The 19,947-nt window shown below is 38.1% G+C and overlaps 2 protein-coding genes across 3 annotated transcripts in view; both read left to right on the top strand.

The window, feature by feature from the left end:
* LOC108449783 (chromodomain Y-like protein) overlaps nt 1-15,123 on the top strand; it is a 48,904-nt gene extending 33,781 nt beyond the window's left edge. Inside the window, exons 2-3 of the mRNA XM_017746910.1 lie at nt 13,378-14,050; nt 15,107-15,123. Of these exons, the coding sequence (XP_017602399.1) occupies nt 13,378-14,050; nt 15,107-15,123 (690 nt within the window). The remainder of the gene's footprint in view (nt 1-13,377; nt 14,051-15,106) is intronic.
* Nucleotides 15,085-19,947, top strand: part of CDYL (chromodomain Y-like) — a 59,595-nt gene continuing 54,732 nt past the window's right edge. Inside the window, exon 1 of one of the 2 annotated variants that reach the window (XR_001866092.1) lies at nt 15,085-15,773. Coding sequence is in view for 1 of the 2 variants with exons in the window: in XM_017746928.1 (XP_017602417.1) it covers nt 15,383-15,773 (391 nt within the window). In the remaining variant the exon portion in view is untranslated. The remainder of the gene's footprint in view (nt 15,774-19,947) is intronic. The other variant, XM_017746928.1, reaches the window with a different exon arrangement.

Genomic DNA, 19,947 nt, shown 5'->3' with positions numbered 1-19,947 from the left:
TTAACTTTAACACTTGACTGTTTTATTTCAGTTAAAAAAAAATCTATTTCCCATTGACGGCATGACTAATATCACTCAATATTATGAAAAGCATAACTTTAAAATGAAAATCTGAATTTATCAATGATATATGTAGAATCACAGAATGATTTTCTTTCAAAGGAACCTTAAAGATCGTCTAGTTCCAACCCCTCTGTCGTGAGGGTTTCTTCCTTCCTTGCACTAGAACAGGCTGCTCAAAGCCCTATCCAGCCTGATCATGAACACTTTCAGGGATGAGGCATCCATAACTTCTCTGGGCAACCTGTTTCATTGCCTCACCACCCTCACAGTAAAGAATTTCTTCTGTATATCTAACCTAAATTTCAGTTCTTTCAGTTTGTACCCATTACTCCTTGTCCTATCACTACAGTTCCTGATGAAGAGTCCCTCTCGGGCTTCCCTGTAGGGCCTCTGGAGATAGTGGAAGGTTGCTACGAGATCTCCATGCAAGCTTCTCCTCTCCAGGCTGGACTCTTCTCAATCAAGATTTTAAAGGTTCTAGAAGGAAAGCCGTGTGAAGAGTGGCTGAGGGCACTTGGGCTGTTTAGCCTGGAAAAGAGGAGACTGACAGGAGATCTCATCTATAGCTTCCTTACAAGGGGAACAAAAGGGGCAGACACTGATCTTGTCTCCGTGGTGCCCAGTGACAGGACTTGTGGGAATGGCCTGGAGTTTTCTCAGAGGAGGTTTAGTTTGGATATTACAAAAAGTTTTTTCACCCAGAGGATGGTTGGGCAAGAACAGGCTCCCCAAGGAAGTGGTCACAGCCCCAAGCCTGACAGAGTTCAAGAAGTGCACTGACAATGTTCTCAGGCACGTGGCGTGAGTCTTGGGGTTGGTGCTGTGCAGGGCCAGGAGCTGGAGTTGATGACTCTTCCAGCTGAGGATATTCTATGATTCTATTGTAAACTTCTCACCCTGTCCTCATAGGAGAGGTGCTCCAGTCCTCTCTGAACTTGCTCCAATGGTTCCATCTCCTTCTGCTGAGGGCCCCAGAACTGTACACAGTGTTCCAGGCGGGGTCTCATGGGAGCAGAGTAGAGTGGGAGAATCACTTTAGCCAGTCTCTTTGGATGCAGCCCAGGGTTCCATTGGCTTTCTGGGCTGTGAGTGCACACTGCTGATTCATGTTCAGTTTTTTGTCAGCCACCCATCACCAAGTCCTTCTCCTCAGGGCTGTTCTCAAAACTTCTCTGCCCAGCCTTTGGGTGTGCCTGGGATTGCCCTGACCCGTGTGTAGGACCTTGCACTTGGCTTTGTTGAACCTCATGAGGTTTGCACAGTCCCACCTCTCCAGCCTGTCCAGTCCCTCTGGATGCCGTCCCTTCCCTCCATCCTGTCGACTGCAGCACACAGCTTGGTGTCGTCAGTGAACCTGCTGAGGGTGCCCTTGATCCGCTGTCCATGTCACTGACAAAGATACTGAACAGCATTGGCCCCAGGAGTGACCCCTCAGGGACCCCACTTGTCACTGATCTTCACGTGAACATCAAACCATTGACTGCAACTCTTTGCATGCGGCCATCCTGCCAATTCTTTATCCACTGCACGGTCTGTCCACATATCTGTATCTTGGTGACTGACTAGTAATTACAAAAATAGCAAGTAAAAAGCTGAATTTTTGGGTTACTCAAGTAGCAAGGTGTGGAAGATGCTCATGAGCTACATGATAAAGTACAGTAGTCTGAACACAGTTTACAGGAAATATCTTTACACATACGTTAGTGCTTTGGATTGCATCTAAATTTGTGCATTTCTTTTAAAGATTAAGTTCTGTTCTCTGTAACACTGCTGTAACAGTAACAATATGAATTAATTTAGTTTAATTTTTAGTAACTATAGAGATAAAATGAAATCCTGTACTGAGTATACTATGGTGCTAAAGTATTAAAAATGCTATTCAAAGTTATCACAAAAGACTTCTTACATACAAACATATTTTTTAAAGTAATGCTTTAAAATACATTCAGGTTAATCTCTAGCTATTTTGAATTTACAGATGGTACTGGGCATTGACAACTGACTAGATTAATTAGCAGCACCTGATAAAAGGGAAAGTATCTGTTTTAATGAAGATTCTGAATTCCAAATGTTTTTAAAATGTGACTGTTTCTCTAAACAGATGGACACTTGACAAGGTATTTGCAGGATAAATTCTTTGGATACACTGTAATTATGCAATAATAATGCTAAGCATAAAGACAAATGTACAGAAAAAAAGGAACTCTCACCTGTCCTTCCAGCCAAATTTTAAAGAAAGCAAAACATTATTTTATATTTCAGTGTTACTGTAACTGGGTTATGATAAAATAACTATGATGCCATATTCTTGGAATTTGGAAACTTGCTTCTAAATAAATTATTTCTATTTTATGGAGGTAGGGATTACCAAGGTTAGACGCTTGGAAGACCAACATGTTAGACCTTGGCTGAGCAAACCTGAATTTGAGGACTTTGTGCAAAGAAACTGACTGGCATTACTTCTGTAGGAAAGAGGCTTTGTGAGGCAGTAGCTGTTTCTGAAGGGTAGCTCCCTGCTGGTCATACTGGCCTGTGATGACTGTTTCTCTGTGCAGGCAACTGTAAATAATGCTTATATTGCAATATGAGGATAAAGTTAAGTAAATTTCATGTTCTTTTTGTGATACTACTTTGGATATCAGGGTTTTTTTGATGGAGAAAGAGCAATAAGGCTAAGGTGTTATATATAAAAACCAGCTCTTAAGTAAAAAAGTGTTCATGATTACAGGGTGTATTTAAACTGAGTTTAGATACGAAAAGTGGAGAGGAGGATAGATGCCAGTGCATTACCTGCTTAAGTCTTGATTTTCTATGCACATACATTAGTGAATTTGTCTATTTCATAGACCAAGAGATGAGACAGTCGTTTATTCTCTACACTGTAGAAATAACCTGAGATTTATCAGTGAAGCAACTAAGGCAAAAAGAAAAGTTTGGGTCTAAATTGAAATATTTTCTATATAATGAAACCTGTTTGTGAACAGTTGCTGAACCACAAAAAGCTGCATAGATTGAAGTGAGCATACTGATTTTTAATTTTTTTTAAAATAAAAAGTGTTATTTTGCAGAGTATTTTACAAATGACTTCAGTGTTGAATCTAGAGAAATGAGTAAGTGTTTAATACACCATTACAGTGTAGAGTTATGAGGAAAATAATCCTCAAGGCATATTTTGGAGAGCGAACTGTAATGTGTGATTAGGAAAAGCACTGCAAATAGCAACATCAGATTCACACAGAGACAGAGGGAAAGGAATAAAAAGCAACTGAAAGTGAAGGAGATAGCATGAGCGATGATTTTATTGTTTTCCAAAGAGAAAAGAAGTAAGTCCAGCAGGTGGGTAAGGATACAGCAAAAGCCAATATAATATCCATATCTGGTGGAAAATACAGAAAAATATGTTCTTCCTCTTCAAAAAGTGTGTGATAATTTATTTACAGTATTTTTGTAGTTATAATAGAAAGTTGGCAGATTATTTTATATGACATCTGTGCAGAGGGAAAGACTGGAATGCAGACAGAGAAGGACATTTGTGCTTGTAGAAGGTAACTCGTGGTTCCTTTGCTCTTGAGGAAGGACTTCAGCAAGTTGTAGTGCTATGTCATTTCTGCCTAAGTGGAGATTTCAGTTGTCCTTTTTTAGGAAAAGGCTCTGACTATTCACAGACTTTAAAGAGCAGTGGCCAAATCTGCTCTTTAACAACCTGAACAACAAATAGTTCAGGTTGCTTTAATATCTGTGCTGTGACCTTAAAGCACAATTTTTAAGTGTTTTATCAAGAGTTCAATGTCTACTTCATGCTACAGCCACTGTTGAGGTGATGCTTTCTGGAGAAAAATAATGTTCAAGAAGAAGTGGTTTGAGTAAAAAAATCACCTTTTAAAATATTTTATTACCCAGTTCTGGAAACTGCATGTGTTTTTCCTTATCCTACTTCATTCCAGATTACAGGAAATAGAAGATGCTTATGGAGAAGGTTTTTATATGTATATTGCTTCAGAAATTCATGTTAACCATGTGATAGAGAAGCTGCTGCTACCCAGCTTTTTTTTAAAAAAAATCTGAATTCTTGAAAGATGAGTTTAATTACCTCAACAAAAGCTGCTGTTAATGAAGCTGCCATTTTCCAAGCCTAAAACACTGCTTTTTCTGCTTTGTTCTCCTTGCCAAAGCATGAGGGATTTTGAAATGGGAGATGTTTTATTAACCAACATCAGAGTGATCAGATTAATACCTAGTGTCTGTTACTTTTAGTATGCATATTTGAACTGATGGTGGATAGGATCAGTAAGTAACAGAGCTTAAGACAGTGCATATTTTCAAAAGACAACAAAAACCAATCTTAGTCATCAGTCCCTTTGATTCAGGAGTTTTAATATCAGTGTAATATGTTAGGTTGAGTAATTAGTGATCTGATGTTAAAATGTATGTAAGCATTAGATGCATTTCAGGAAAATGGTAATTATTGGGAATGTATCTTCATGCAAATTACACTAGCAGGAGGTATATGTGTGTTAAAACCAGTGGTTCAGTGTAGGCTAGTTTTATTTCTGATTGACATGTTTGAAGGATAAAGCTGAAAGCTACAAATACTGGTGAAACAAGAAAGTAATTTGAATACACACCTTATTGGAAAACTTGTACTGCTCATGTGCAATGTGCAGGCCTAGTAAAAAGCTAATTATGTGTGAAGATCATGAACTTACTGTGTGTACTCTGAGTCCTTTTTTTTTGTTGTTAGGAAGGTACACACTGGACGAACGTTGTAGAACCTGTTTTTACAAACAAACTTTAAAACCTTGAAAGTTGAAAGAATCTTTGCCAAGCAGAGTTACCAGCAATCACACAGCTTTATTTGTACTCCACAGCCTGGTTACAAAAACAAATGGGAGAGTATAGTCATGGAAGCTGCAGTGATATTAAGTAAGAAATGAGTTCAGGTTCAGACTAAAGATGGAGAGATGGAGGGACTTGAGACCCAAACCAGAGAAGTACCTTTTTCTATCTGGAAAAAATAGTTCATCTACTAATAAATCTTTTAAAGAAACAGAATGTCAGAACTAAGAGGCAGCTATGCAAGCATTGAGGTTGATTAATTAGGGGATGTTTTCATATCACCAGCTTTTCTAGATCAAGTGTTGAGAGAAGTCATATTGCAGGCAGAGTGCCCAGGGACACACATTCCTCTGGGATATGTTGGCATTGAGGTAAGGAATATAGAAGAAGCCAGCAAATAATGTTGTTCATAACTATGATCTAGAATTGCTTAGTGCCTTTGTATTTGAAAACAAAGATTCAGTCATGGTCGTGTATCCAGGAGCTTTATTTGTTATTAAAATAAGCTTTCGATGCAAGGGTGAGAGGAGCCAGGTAGGAGGCTCTGTGTTGTGCATTCTTGGATGGGATCATTCCAGAGAAAGCTTTTGCTGCTATATTTAGAAGTAGCATCCCAGAACCTCTAAGAGGAAAAAAGAAAAAGAGGCTGCTACTGAATAAGATTCTAAGAGCTGAGGTCTGTGTCCCTTCTTTCTGAGGTTTGGTCAGGTCTACAGTAGATCTGATCTGCAATAGCACTACAATATCTACAGTAAATGTCACTGCTGCTTCTGCAAGCAGTAGGCTGCTAAAAAGCCTTGTTTGATGTCGGTAGATGAAATTGTTGTAGAATTAAGTGAAATTTGATAAAATGACTACAGCATACCAAGTTCACTCTTCAACTGTCCTATAATTTTCTTTTTTCTGCTCCTCTTTCTTGTTACAATTCCCATTTCTGAAGTTTGCTTAGCTGTAACAAAGTGTTCTCTAACGCTTAGAATGCAGTTTTGCTGGGACCTACTCTCTGCTTAAGACACTCGTTTTAGATAAAATATTTTGAATCTTTATCAGTCATTTGTACTTGAGCACTGTTGAAGGTCCAGTTTCTCCCGCTGTGAAAGCAAGTCTGTAGTCCTGATGCTTAATATTGACAAATTCTTTATCTGCTACTCTGTATTATTCTAGCTGAAGGACAAAGTGACAATATTTCTGTTGTCCTTATCCTTTAAGTAAATAGTTTTCAAGCTGTTGAAGCTGTGAGGTGGCTTTAGATTATTTCTACATTTTCCCAAATTATCACACCCAAAATATGGGGATCTTTGGGTGAGTTTTTCCTTTCACGTTGCCAGAGTTGCCAATAATAAGCATACATTTCGGTTTTCTGTATTTTTTAATTTAGCAAAACATCGGTAGCACCAAGTTTTGGACCTTCACTTTTTGTGACTGCAGTGGAGACATATAAGCAAGAGAATTTGGCAAGTGGAGACAGGATATTTACCTCTGGGAAAAAAATATCCAGAATTTGCCTCCTGACATGTAGCTTTTACAATGGAATTGAAGATGGGAAGAATTTCCTTTGGCGTTCTATACGTGGATGATGCTGAAATCTTCTAGTAACTAATAATGATAAAATTTTTAATAACTTAATAACACAGTAATACTTATGTAATAGCTTTGACTGACAAAAATGTGTTTCCTAAATCCAGTGCTAGTGGGTTTTAACAGTTTTTCCTGATTAGGACCTTTTCTGTTTAAGATGATAAGCCTATTTGATGCTACTTGTTCTTATTTCAAAAGGAGGAAAACAGTGCATGTTTGGTAAGAATCCATTGTTGCAGGTGTTTGTTTATATTAAGTTTGTACAGGTATTAACATCTTTGAATGGATTTTCATTCTGCTTTTGTGCAAAATAGAAAAGGTGTGTCTATCTTACCTCAGTGTAAATAGAAGGTTAGAACTGTTGCAAACAGGGAGTTGATAAAATGAGATTAAGATTTTCTAACTATTCTTGCAATAGCTAGGTGACTATAATGGGTAAAGCAGTTGATAAATTCTGCAGTAGCCTCTAACTTGCATTGCAACTGTTGTAATGATTTCTCTGTAAATTATATCTGGAAAAATCTGTGATACTGACAGTTTAGCATCAATCATCAGTGGTGACTTGTGAGGAGGTAAATCTCAGGCACACTGTTTATCCAGGGAGTTAATTCTCTAAAGCAAAGTCACTTTGTCACAGGTCCTCCCTCCACACCCATTTCCCTGATGTCCTGTATGAAAAAGGCTTCTTACAAATATCTGCTTTCTGCTTGTGATCTACGTTTTTTAATACATCATAAAGGAGTTGCACATACAGTGATTAGTTTGTTTAATGTAGGTACCAGGTATAAAACTTTCTGAAATGCTTTTTCAGGAGGCAGCTGTGCAACCAGGCATGGCATGCACCATAGCTGTGATTCCCTGGAGTCACTGGCATTGATGAGAATGCAGTAATTAAACTCTTTTGTCTATTGTCTTCGCTAAGACCATGAAAGGATGTGAAAGTTGATGATAAATAGTGAGCTTGACTGGGACAATTGTGATTTTATAGGCAACTTGATTAGAAATTTATATAGAGGGTGAATTAAAATGTGAATTATAGTCCGCAGGGCACTACACTATATTAATTGAATGTTGCGGATAGCCACAATGTTAGCTCTTGCATGACTTGTGTCCAGGAATCCTAAAGGAATGGACAGCCTTTGATTGAAATAGAGCTTGGGAAAAAGAGAAATCTTAATATTTGTTTTAGCACGGCTGTTTAATTTTTGAAAGGAGTGTTGAGCTATGCAGTTCTCTTTATTGTACTGCTAGCATGAAGGACCACAGGAAGTGTATTAGCCCCTTGTGGGACTCCTGCTCATAGACATGAATGTGTTCCAACCTCACTGCACACACTGCTTCCTCCAAAGGAGGTTGGGAGTGACTGTGAATTGCAAAGTGATGATCCTGTATGAACTCATCCTGCTGGTCCCAATTGCGTGAAGACAGTGGAGCTCTATATTGGCAGGCCTTGTCCCAGATCAGGTATCATCCTTCATCCCAGAGCTGTCACAAAAGTAACTCAAAAGCTGTATCATCTGCTGTAGCTAATTTGACGGAAAGGCAATAATCTTCCCACATCGGATCCACATTTATTTTGTACAGCTCTGGCTTCCATAACAATGTATTTGTAATACAGCCCTCACCATGGCCAGTCCTGTACTGTACAGACACTCTGGTCAGTCATGCCATAAGGATGCAGCAGCTCAGTTTACAGCAATTCATCGACTGTTAATCCAATCAGTCTGTTCTGCTAATCAAATCAGTCAGCTCCGGGAGCATGTGGCGGCAGGCTGATGTGTGCACTTCCAGGCTTGCATGAACGGAGCAACGTGGAGCTTTGTACAGTGAAGATGAACTCGGGTTTATATGGTATCCTAGTGTCGTTTTTTAATTATGCTATTTAAACCTAAACCATACAATATTGGGTTTTGATATTCTTTTTGATACAGATTTTGATATTCTATGTGTATGTGTTAAGCTGGTTTTAAAATTTCCCTGCTGGTGCTAACTGCAGTGAGCAACTCTCTGACCTGGCCTTAAGTCATCCTATGGGAAATTATGTATTTTCTATAAAATGTCTACATTTAAGATTTTAGTGCACATTCTACAGACCTTCAGGTGTGTTTTGGGATCCTCATCAAATCTCTTTTTGAATAACTGTTTTCCCAAAACTACTTTAAGCAAAATGTGGCACTTAATGGTTTTTGTGTTGTATGCTGCTATTTATCAGTTGATTTTTTAATGTCAAATGCATTTATTTTATTTACAATAGAAAGTATTTGAATACTGTTTAGCGTTGACTTCTGCAGCGTTTTAATAAATGGAAGATACAATCACTTGTAAATGTTGCTGATTGCTTATGGGGGATCGTTTAGGTCCCATTTGTGTGTGAAACAGTTTCCAATTTAAGGAAGGGTGACTCTTCACTTGTAGTGCATACATGTGTGACATGTAAGAGTTGCATTTATTCTAGCTTTCTGTCTGACTTGGGCAATATCTGCAGTAGTAATTTGGCTCAAGTGGAGAAAATCAGTAGAGTGAAGCAGTTGGTGCTGTGACCCTCACCTCTACATATTCTGCTGCGCAGCACTTTTATTTTGGACTAGATTTAGTGGAGCCTCTCAGGATCAAATATCAATGCCACTACATGTATTGAAACTGTTCAGAGGTGTTACTTGCTTGGATCCGTGTGCCCCCTTAGGGGTTGAAGCATGACAGATAACACCATTGCATTGGTACATTTCCATTTCCAGTTTATATTTCTCCATAAAGAATCCACATGCTGTATACCAAAATTGGTCTGTGAACAAAACCATCCCACAATAAACAGGAATAGTGCAGAGGAGAGAAGGATTTGCTCCCAAATTGTACTAGTGCTCTGAACCAAAACAGTAATGTAAACATAGCCTTCAGCTAACAGAACAAGGCCTTCTCCTATATTTTACAGACAACAGATAGAGTATGAAGTCAAATAGATTCTGTTCTGTAAACTTTAAATTAATTTAGCCTGACATGAATGTGAGGACAGAAAGGAATATGATGCGAATGCACAATGGATTTATTATAAAAAAGGCAATAGTCATTGAACATGTACATGCCCACATGTGTTTATTTTGGTCCTTCTGTTTTTTGTTGCCTTCCCACCCCCCGACAGCTGTACCTTTAATTTTATTGCTTCAAATATTCTGTTAAACTAAAGTGTGATCTTTTTAATATATATACATATACAATGACAGAGAGTATGCCTTATATTGAGTTTACAAATGTGCCCAAATTATAGTTCTTTAGATTGAGAATGTTCTTCTGAATTTTATGCTTACTTTTATTGACATGAACTAAAGATCTTTCATCAGGGATTAAGAATAAATGTCCTTTTCTTGACAATGAGGTTACTGGACCAGTCCAGCCCATATGTGTTTGTTGTCCTCTGCTGTAAGTTGCAGTCCTCTTAAATGTGTCAGAAAATACCGCATATGTGGCTGCTCTCCAAACCAGTTATTTCAGGATGCCTACTTTAACTCAGGTATTCTTAATATCTAAACCAGGTCACTTTGACAGAACTACATTAGGGAATAATTACAGAAGAAGTGCTGACAGGTGGGGAGGAGCTGTTGTCTCTGAGCACAGGACAGGGAGGAGGAGTTGCAGTGTTGCCATTTTCACCTGGTGCAGCTGTAGCCAGACAGAACTTCAGCCTGAAACCATATACTGTTCTTGTTTGTTTATTTGTTTGTTTGTTGGGGATTTTTTTGAGTGTAAGTTGTGTATAATTTGCTAATAAAAGCAATTAAAATCCTCAGGGAGGGAGAGCAAGCATGAACCAATTTTACCACATTCATGGAAGGAAGGGAAATTGACCATTTTACAGATGGGAAATCTCAGGTATAGTTGTGGTAGGTGGGATTATAATTTGTGCATTTCATTGTTGGATTATACCTCTGAGCAGCTCATTGTTTCCCTGTCAGTTCTTCTGCTAGCTGAGTTTTTGAGTGTCATTGATCAGTATCCCCCAGGTGGGGAAAGTGATAACATAGTATGCTAAAATAAACTGCAAAATGTTATTTTTCTGCCTCCTAGGTAGTTTGCCTGATAACTTTCCTCACACCTGTTATATATATTTTTTATGTTATTTTCTATTTTGTTGTGATTCTTCTACAACACTCGAAAACTAACCATTAATGGCAAATCCTGCAGTACAGAACCTTTTAATCTCTAAAAATAAGTACTACCCCATGGCACCAGGCATGGGGTACTGTAGAAATGGTAGTTGTCACAAAGTACTAGTCACCATTTCTAGTGTGATTATGGCAAAGGATGTAGTCTTGCTCCCAGTTCTGGATGAGAAACAGTTATGTAGCTGTTATCATCAGCAAAAGTATTGAGGCAGAATATTCCTCCGCAGTTCTTCAAGTGCTTCTAGGGGAGTCAGACTAGCCAAATGGAGTCAATCCAAAAAAAGAAGTTCCTCACTAAAGCTCTGAAGCTGCATGATAAATTGTGTATCACAGGTTAATTGCTATAAATTTTGTGTTGTAAATAAAAAATGTATTCAAGAAAAATTAAAGGGTTAGGAAAAAATTCCTTTAAATCAAAAAGAGTGATGTGAAAGTAGGCTTTGTTGCAGGCTTGGACAATACAGCTAAATATAACTGTTTTCTTTATGCAATTCTGCTTGCTCCATAAATCATTGGGTTAAGAATGGATTTTTGTGTCTCCTGTTCTAGAGTTCATCTGTTATCTCTGCAAGGTGTCTGGTTTTTTGGATGAGAGGGATGGCTTTTTACTTGAAAAGGGCATGTCCTTAATGGGTGGCCTTTCAGTATTGAAAGACAGTGGTAGAATTTTGTGCCCAGTAATTGGTGCTGGTCATTACAGAGATTTCTTACTAGAGAATAAAAATAGCTTGCTAGTAGTAGAGATCTTTCTCTGAGAATGGTGCTTTTAAAATCTATTTTAGAAGGTCAAGAGAGTCAGAGAATATAAGCAAGACTAGAAGTAACTGCTTTTTTGACAAGATAGGTAGTTTGATTCATGAGTTTTGTGCCTAGTTTTAAATTTAACATTTCTGACTTAGTATTTGAAGGCCTTTTTAGTCAGTCTCTACTAAAAAAAATTGAAGGCATGTTTCTCTACAGTGACTTTTTTCGACTCTTGGAGTTGCATTTTCTTTTAAGATGTCTTTAAATAGTTCCATGGAAAAACAAGTTTCATTTTTCTAGCTGCATGTTTTTTTAAGCCCAGTAATACTAGGAAGTTAAATAATCGGAATAAAAATAGTTTTAATGTATTTAAATGTATTTTAGGATTTAAATAAAATTTGGACAGTTTATACTGCATGTCTCTCTGTAGAATGCATTGAACTGACTAACAAGGCAAAGGTGGAGATTGATTGTATTTTGTTTTTATTTTTGTGTTGTTGATTTTGTTGCCTTTTTTTAAGACCTATGCAGACAGAGCTCAGCAACAGGTGACAGAACAGCATAGTACAACACCTGCAGGATATCACATGCAGTTGTAGGGTATGTCCTTATATTGCTGTTGAGATTAAAATAATAGTAATCATTTAACCTTACTGTTGAAAACCAGGGAGTACATTATGATAGCATGCCACGTGTTAAATTGAGATGCACTCTTAAGAGAATCTGTTGTCAGCAGTCATGTGATTTGGTAATGAATCATATACCATATATATACACCATTTATATGTGCACCATACGTACTTGTATTTTCCTCCCATCCTTCTAAGCTGTTCTGTAGACATTCCATTTGGTTGCCACTCCAGTAAATATCACTCTTTCTTCAGAGATTCTTCTAGGTAGGTGTGTTCTTGGCTTCTATGCATGGTCTTTGTTCATGAAGGGCTGGGAGTTAAATTAATAAATAATAGTCCCAAACCCCTGCTTTTTTTTTTTTTTTTCCTTTTTAATACCAAAAAGAAGAGAGAAGCAGCTGTATCAGTCCCATAACTGAAATGAAGTGGGATGGAGGATTTACCAGAAGAATCAGTCTGGGTAGGAAAAATGAAATAAAAAGGGGAAATCCTAAGACTAGCCTTGCACTTATATCTCTTTTCCTGTGAAAGAATTCCCTTTCCACAGGATTAGCATGATTGGCATAAGTTTTGGTCTGAGGCATGAGCCTCTCTCCCTGCAGCTGCTGCTGTCTGCCCTGTCTGCTTTACCCCAGTGCCTGAATTCCTCCAGCCTATGGGTCCCACATGCAGTTGTAGCATATGCATGCTTAATACTTGTGACATAAATATCATCCCTCTTTGCAGATAAGTGAGGCATGGTAATTTGTTTAAGTATGTGTATCAAAGGCTCTGGCAAAAACAAATTCTCAGTTTTCACAAGAAGCCTCTATAAAAAATTGTCTGAATTTGCCCCAGTTCCTAAGCTGTTCCATATTGTCCCTAGTAGCTAAAGGTTAGCTCACTGTAAATAAGAGATTCTCACATATGCCTTATGCTAAGCAAGCAAATTATTCAAACAATATCAAATTGATAAGTTGGTAAGGTAAACACACAGTATTTATACAGCATATTTAAACATGGCTTCTATATTGAGAGAGGGAAATCCTGTCCACATTGAAGTTGGTGCAAGAGCTTCGCTGAGGCCGGTGCTGATTGTCAATTTTAGTATGTCATATTCAGATTCTTGTGCATGCAAAATACTTAGTGAAGAAAAAATTTGGTATTCTATAACATGTTTTTGAGATAAAAGTAACAATGTGAAGTTTAAAGAGGGGGATTTCCAGTCAGCAGAGAAAGACTGTAATACTATAAAGTTACAGTACAGAATTACAAAACTACAAGAATACTTTAAAATCTGTCTACACTTAACAGGTTATTTCCATGCAAGTTGCTCTCTTGAGTTGCATATCTGCCCATGTCTAATGCTTATTTTTCCTTTTTAACAGGTAGAGAGAATTGTTGACAAGAGGAAAAACAAGAAAGGAAAAACAGAGTATTTGGTGCGATGGAAAGGATACGACAGCGAAGATGACACTTGGGAGCCAGAACAGCACCTTGTTAATTGTGAGGAATATATACATGAATTTAACAGACGCCACAATGAAAAGCAGAAAGAAAGCACATTGACCAGGACAAACAGGACCTCTCCAAATAATGCCAGAAAACAAATTTCTAGATCTACCAATAGTTCTTTTTCAAAGACATCTTCTAAATCTTTAGTCATGAGTAAAGAACACGAGTCAAAAAATAATCAATTTTTTTCTACCACACAGAAATTCCGGAAAAACAATTCACCATCACTTTCTGGACGTAAAAACATGGACCTTGCAAAATCAGGTATTAAAATCCTAGTGCCCAAAAGTCCAATTAAGAGCCGGACAACAGTTGATGGCTTCCAGAATGAAAGCCCAGATAAAATGGACCATATAGAGCAGGATCAAGATGACTCTGTAGCACCAGAAGTAGCAGCAGAAAAACCTGTGGGAGCTTTATTAGGACCTGGTGCAGAGCGTGCTAGAATGGGGAGCCGACCAAGGATACATCCATTAGTGCCACAATTGCCAGTGCCAGTAACAGCCACAATTGCATCAGCATTAACAATAAATGGAAAAGGTAGGTGTACGACTCGTTGTGTCCCAAACCCCTGCTTTTTTTTTTTTTTTTTCCTTTTTAATACCAAAAAGAAGAGAGAGTTGAGTAAGGCAGCTGTATCAGTCCCATAACTGAAATGAAGTGGGATGGAGGATTTACCAGAAGAATCAGTCTGGGTAGGAAAAATGAAATAAAAAGGGGAAATCCTAAGACTAGCCTTGCACTTATATCTCTTTTCCTGTGAAAGAATTCCCTTTCCACAGGATTAGCATGATTGGCATAAGTTTTGGTCTGAGGCATGAGCCTCTCTCCCTGCAGCTGCTGCTGTCTGCCCTGTCTGCTTTACCCCAGTGCCTGAATTCCTCCAGCCTATGGGTCCCACATGCAGTTGTAGCATATGCATGCTTAATACTTGTGACATAAATATCATCCCTCTTTGCAGATAAGTGAGGCATGGTAATTTGTTTAAGTATGTGTATCAAAGGCTCTGGCAAAAACAAATTCTCAGTTTTCACAAGAAGCCTCTATAAAAAATTGTCTGAATTTGCCCCAGTTCCTAAGCTGTTCCATATTGTCCCTAGTAGCTAAAGGTTAGCTCACTGTAAATAAGAGATTCTCACATATGCCTTATGCTAAGCAAGCAAATTATTCAAACAATATCAAATTGATAAGTTGGTAAGGTAAACACACAGTATTTATACAGCATATTTAAACATGGCTTCTATATTGAGAGAGGGAAATCCTGTCCACATTGAAGTTGGTGCAAGAGCTTCGCTGAGGCCGGTGCTGATTGTCAATTTTAGTATGTCATATTCAGATTCTTGTGCATGCAAAATACTTAGTGAAGAAAAAATTTGGTATTCTATAACATGTTTTTGAGATAAAAGTAACAATGTGAAGTTTAAAGAGGGGGATTTCCAGTCAGCAGAGAAAGACTGTAATACTATAAAGTTACAGTACAGAATTACAAAACTACAAGAATACTTTAAAATCTGTCTACACTTAACAGGTTATTTCCATGCAAGTTGCTCTCTTGAGTTGCATATCTGCCCATGTCTAATGCTTATTTTTCCTTTTTAACAGGTAGAGAGAATTGTTGACAAGAGGAAAAACAAGAAAGGAAAAACAGAGTATTTGGTGCGATGGAAAGGATACGACAGCGAAGATGACACTTGGGAGCCAGAACAGCACCTTGTTAATTGTGAGGAATATATACATGAATTTAACAGACGCCACAATGAAAAGCAGAAAGAAAGCACATTGACCAGGACAAACAGGACCTCTCCAAATAATGCCAGAAAACAAATTTCTAGATCTACCAATAGTTCTTTTTCAAAGACATCTTCTAAATCTTTAGTCATGAGTAAAGAACACGAGTCAAAAAATAATCAATTTTTTTCTACCACACAGAAATTCCGGAAAAACAATTCACCATCACTTTCTGGACGTAAAAACATGGACCTTGCAAAATCAGGTATTAAAATCCTAGTGCCCAAAAGTCCAATTAAGAGCCGGACAACAGTTGATGGCTTCCAGAATGAAAGCCCAGATAAAATGGACCATATAGAGCAGGATCAAGATGACTCTGTAGCACCAGAAGTAGCAGCAGAAAAACCTGTGGGAGCTTTATTAGGACCTGGTGCAGAGCGTGCTAGAATGGGGAGCCGACCAAGGATACATCCATTAGTGCCACAATTGCCAGTGCCAGTAACAGCCACAATTGCATCAGCATTAACAATAAATGGAAAAGGTAGGTGTACGACTCGTTGTTCTTGTGTTGATTTTTCATTTGACCTGGGGCTGTTTTTGCTGGTGAGATGCTGACAAATTACCCACACTGTTTCAGCCATGCTGAATCAAGTCTGGAGAACTTCACTTTATTTTACGTAACTATATGACTACAAAGCCATTTTGAATTTTACCAGCTTTTGGTTTCCTCAAAGAGATTCATTGGTATTTGTGTTTTCAGAATCACCATAAGATACATCTGTGTTTGCCTTGACATTGTGTGGTACACATATTTAGTGTACCATTTCTAGATATTACATCATTGCTTTAAGTTTGTTTAAATAGGTCAAATTTGGTATGAATATTAGAAACATTAATTATGGGAATAGATGTATGGTATGAGCAGGGATTCTTCATAACAGTTTACATATCTATTTTGTTATAAATACTGCTTGGAGAAAAAAACCTGTGAGAGTGATGTTGCTTAAAAAACAAAGTTAATAAGCTTTGTTTCTTTGAAAATTTGAGCCAGTTGAGGAGATGCATATGCCTTCTGCTGGATTGAAATTTCTTTTCATTATATTTTATCAATATTTTGTTGTTTATACCTCATTTGATATTGAGCACTTATTTAGGATGTCTGGCTTGCTAATATCTCAGTAGATCACAGTTAATTCAATTTGTACTGTAAAATTAGTGACACCAAAGAAACTTGAACTGCTTTTCTGGGAGGGAACTGTTTGTCCCCCCCATCCAGCTGAGACCCTTGTTTAAGACTTCTTGGTCCTTATTGTTATGCCCCAAACCTTTGTTCTTCCCTGACAGACTAAGGTTGTTGTGTGGTCACAAGTGTTCTCGTAAGCATGCTTTTGAGACAAAATTTCCATGTTCAAATTTTCAAGTCAAGACTGCACCCTCAAATAAAATGCAACAGGTCAAATCTGCAGGTGTACTATTGACAATGGCTTGCTGGAAAAACTGTTTGGAATTTTTCGAGGACTGGGCCTGCCAAAAAACATACTTGGAGACACTGTATAGGGAAAAAAATGCACTAAAGACTTTGGGAGAGTTTGTGTTGGGTACCCTACTTGTTGATTGCATTGAGATTTTCCAAAAGAACAGCTGCAGCCGGAGAGGTTGAGAAGTGGTGGACAAGGGAGGAGTGTGTTCCTGGAACTGCAGTGTCCGGTCATGGACCAACCCATTTTGCTGCAGATGAACTAGGTAACCATGGCAATGCACACACGGATGCCAGGAATATCTCTTGCTTTGCATGGGCTAAAGAAGGAATGTAAATCTAAGAGGATGTAAACAAAGCTGAAGGGGAAGTTGCAAGAGATGCCAGGATGAGAGTTCTCTGAGTAGGTGAGCTAGAGGAGTGTGTTTTCGCATGGGATGGTTTTATGATAATTAACAGGCATTTTGGAGTGTGGTGATGTTCCTAATGAAGTGATTGATAAGTTCTGCCTTTGGTATCCTGGGTTTTTTTACCTCATGGCGGACAGGAAAAATACCTGGGCATGAAGGACATTTTTGGGTAGATCAGATTAAATTGTTCCCACCAACCTTTCACTCTGGTAATAGTGGTATGGCAAGGGCCCAGTTACATGGCATCAGATGGAAGCGGAAGGGCCTGCAGAGGAAAGGTAGTGACACGGAAGGTGTTAGGTGAGATACATTTCTGTTTCACTGTGGTGTTAAAATTTCCTCAACTGCCACCACCTCCTTCAACCCTTCCTGGGCATTAGTCTGAGCAACTAACAATGAAAGCTATTGACTGGCTCTAGGGATGATGGCAATACAAGAGTTTTCTCACACTTACATGATCACAAGATCCTAAGGTGCAGATCAAAAAAGGAGAGCCAAGGAGATAGTCACAATACGTGGTTGATGAAACACACACAATATGTTCCACCTTCTGTCTGCTGCTGGAGGCATATTCTTGCATTAACTGAGGCTTTCCCTCTCGGCCCTGATACACCGCTGCCAATCCCCAAGCTAAGCTGTGCAATCTGCTGGGAAATGGATGCTAAATATCCATATTTATTAGGGTTTTGTTCTGCTCACCTGCAACAATTTTGGGGGTCACCTTCCAATCATGCAATATTTCTGTGATTATAAAACTTAGGAAAAAAGTTGCAAAAGAAAAATACTTTGCACTTATGTCTGACATCAGTCTCTTTTCCTAGCTTTTCAAGATTTGACATATCTTCCTCATGGAGGCCCAGGCTCCAACTCAGCCATTATGCATGGCCTGAGTGGACATATTTAGGGAGAAGCCAAGAGAGACAGCCCTGTCTTCTAGAGCTTGCCTTGCCTTGGAGCTTCCTGAGCTGACACATTAGTTGTCTCTTCATTAAAGATGCACTCTTCTCCTTGCTGCTTTTATTTTTAACTTCACACTGCAACTCATTAAAAATGTAGTAAATAGGTGCTTCCCTCCCCTGCATGGGGCTGTTGCAGTTCAGGATCCTGTTTTGCTCCTTACTCAGGACATTCCTTCAGTCTTAACTGGAAACCTCATCACATTTTCAGCATGACCTCGGGAATCATATATCATGAGGGGTATTTGTTGCGCAGAAATGCATCTTCATATGCACCAGATCTGACATATTAATAATGCAGATGATAGATCTGGCATTTGGAGGCATACACCTTCTGTTAATTTTAAGAATTCCTACTACCACTTGGAGGATGCTGTCAGGAAGACAAAAGCATGTTTTGAAAAATAACTTCTTACTTGAGCTGGTTTAGGAATTTTTTATCAAGACATTTTTGTTGGTAAACTGAGTTAGTCAAAACAGAAATCACTAGTTGTAAAGCATAATTTTGAAATATTCTAGAAGAACACATATTACACTTCAAAAAAATTTTAGGCACCTTTTAAAATTAAAACTGAATTACATTTTTTTTAAAAGTAATATTGGAAAAATAATTCAAAATTTTAATATGAAAGCAGTGTTCCTGATTTTGAGATTATTGCTATGACTGTTTTGAATAGTGTGACTCAGGTTGATTTTTAAGTCTTGGCTCAGGGTGGTCAAACTCCTCTGTGTTTAGTCTATTAGTTTTCCCCAGCCTTGTTTTTACCTTTTCATTTAAAGTTTAATTTATAAGAGGAGTGCACATCAAAAATCCCAGAAACTTGTATGCATATGAAAATCCCATGACAGAAATTACTAGGAAATATTAGTGTTATTGTAGCACCTAATCCTGTTTTTTCTGGGACAAACTTCAGTGATGCGGTTCTTGTTCCAAAGATCTTACAGTCTCAAAAAAGGCAATCAGCAAATATCTGTATAAATATGCAGGGTTCTGGGGAATAAAATAACAGTAATATTTACTCTGGGAGCTGGTGGTCTCCGCACACTGAAATCAAGCTGATATCAAAAAGAATAGCATTATGTTGAATGTTTGTATTTTAACGGTTTGGCCTTGAAAACTGAGTCAATGAAGTAATATATATACAAGGTTAAGAATTAGGGTGATGTATGGATGAAGTGAGAACAGATCACTGAATTGAACATTGCTGTGGTTCTGGTGTTTTGAAATATGTGGTGATCATCAGCTCTTACTAAAAGCTAATAAAAGGAATCCTGAAATGGATGAACAAAACAGAAAGGCAACACCAAAGAAATGAAATGTTGTGGAAAAGCTGTTAGTGGAACCTACAAATAAAGCATATTACTCAAAAGTAGGCAAGACAAAAAGTGGCCTTGTGTCTAACAATAGGTTCTGATACCTTAAGAGTTTCCTTCATCAAAGTGGTATTAAAAAGTAGCTTTGAAATCTTACTGCAGATGGTTTCAGCATAGTACAGTCATAATATCCAGGGAAGTTCTATTTAATAGAGTGTACAACAAGAGAAGCTGTAAAGGGAATCTTGTCTGTCAGTCACACAGGCCTAGAGAGTTGTCTTTCAATTTTAAAAAGGACCACAAGCCAGGGGAATACCATTTCTTGACAAATTCTAGGTTTTTTTATTCTGGGGAACCCTATAGTTGCCACAGTTTTTATTCAGCTAGCAATGTCCAACATGTGGATGTAATTGAGAATAAATGCCACAAGAAAGGAAATTTTGTGCAGAAAGGCATGCAAAACTCAAAGTATAAAATGAGCAAGAAAAGCACATCTAGCTGTGTACGTTGTTACAATTAGAATAAAGCAGGCTGGTGCTGGCATACGAGAAGAGAAGA

The sequence above is a fragment of the Corvus brachyrhynchos genome, unplaced genomic scaffold (assembly GCF_000691975.1).
Source record: "Corvus brachyrhynchos isolate BGI_N302 unplaced genomic scaffold, ASM69197v1 scaffold100, whole genome shotgun sequence".
NCBI lineage: Eukaryota > Metazoa > Chordata > Aves > Passeriformes > Corvidae > Corvus > Corvus brachyrhynchos.
This window is presented reverse-complemented; position numbering and strand designations above follow the sequence as displayed.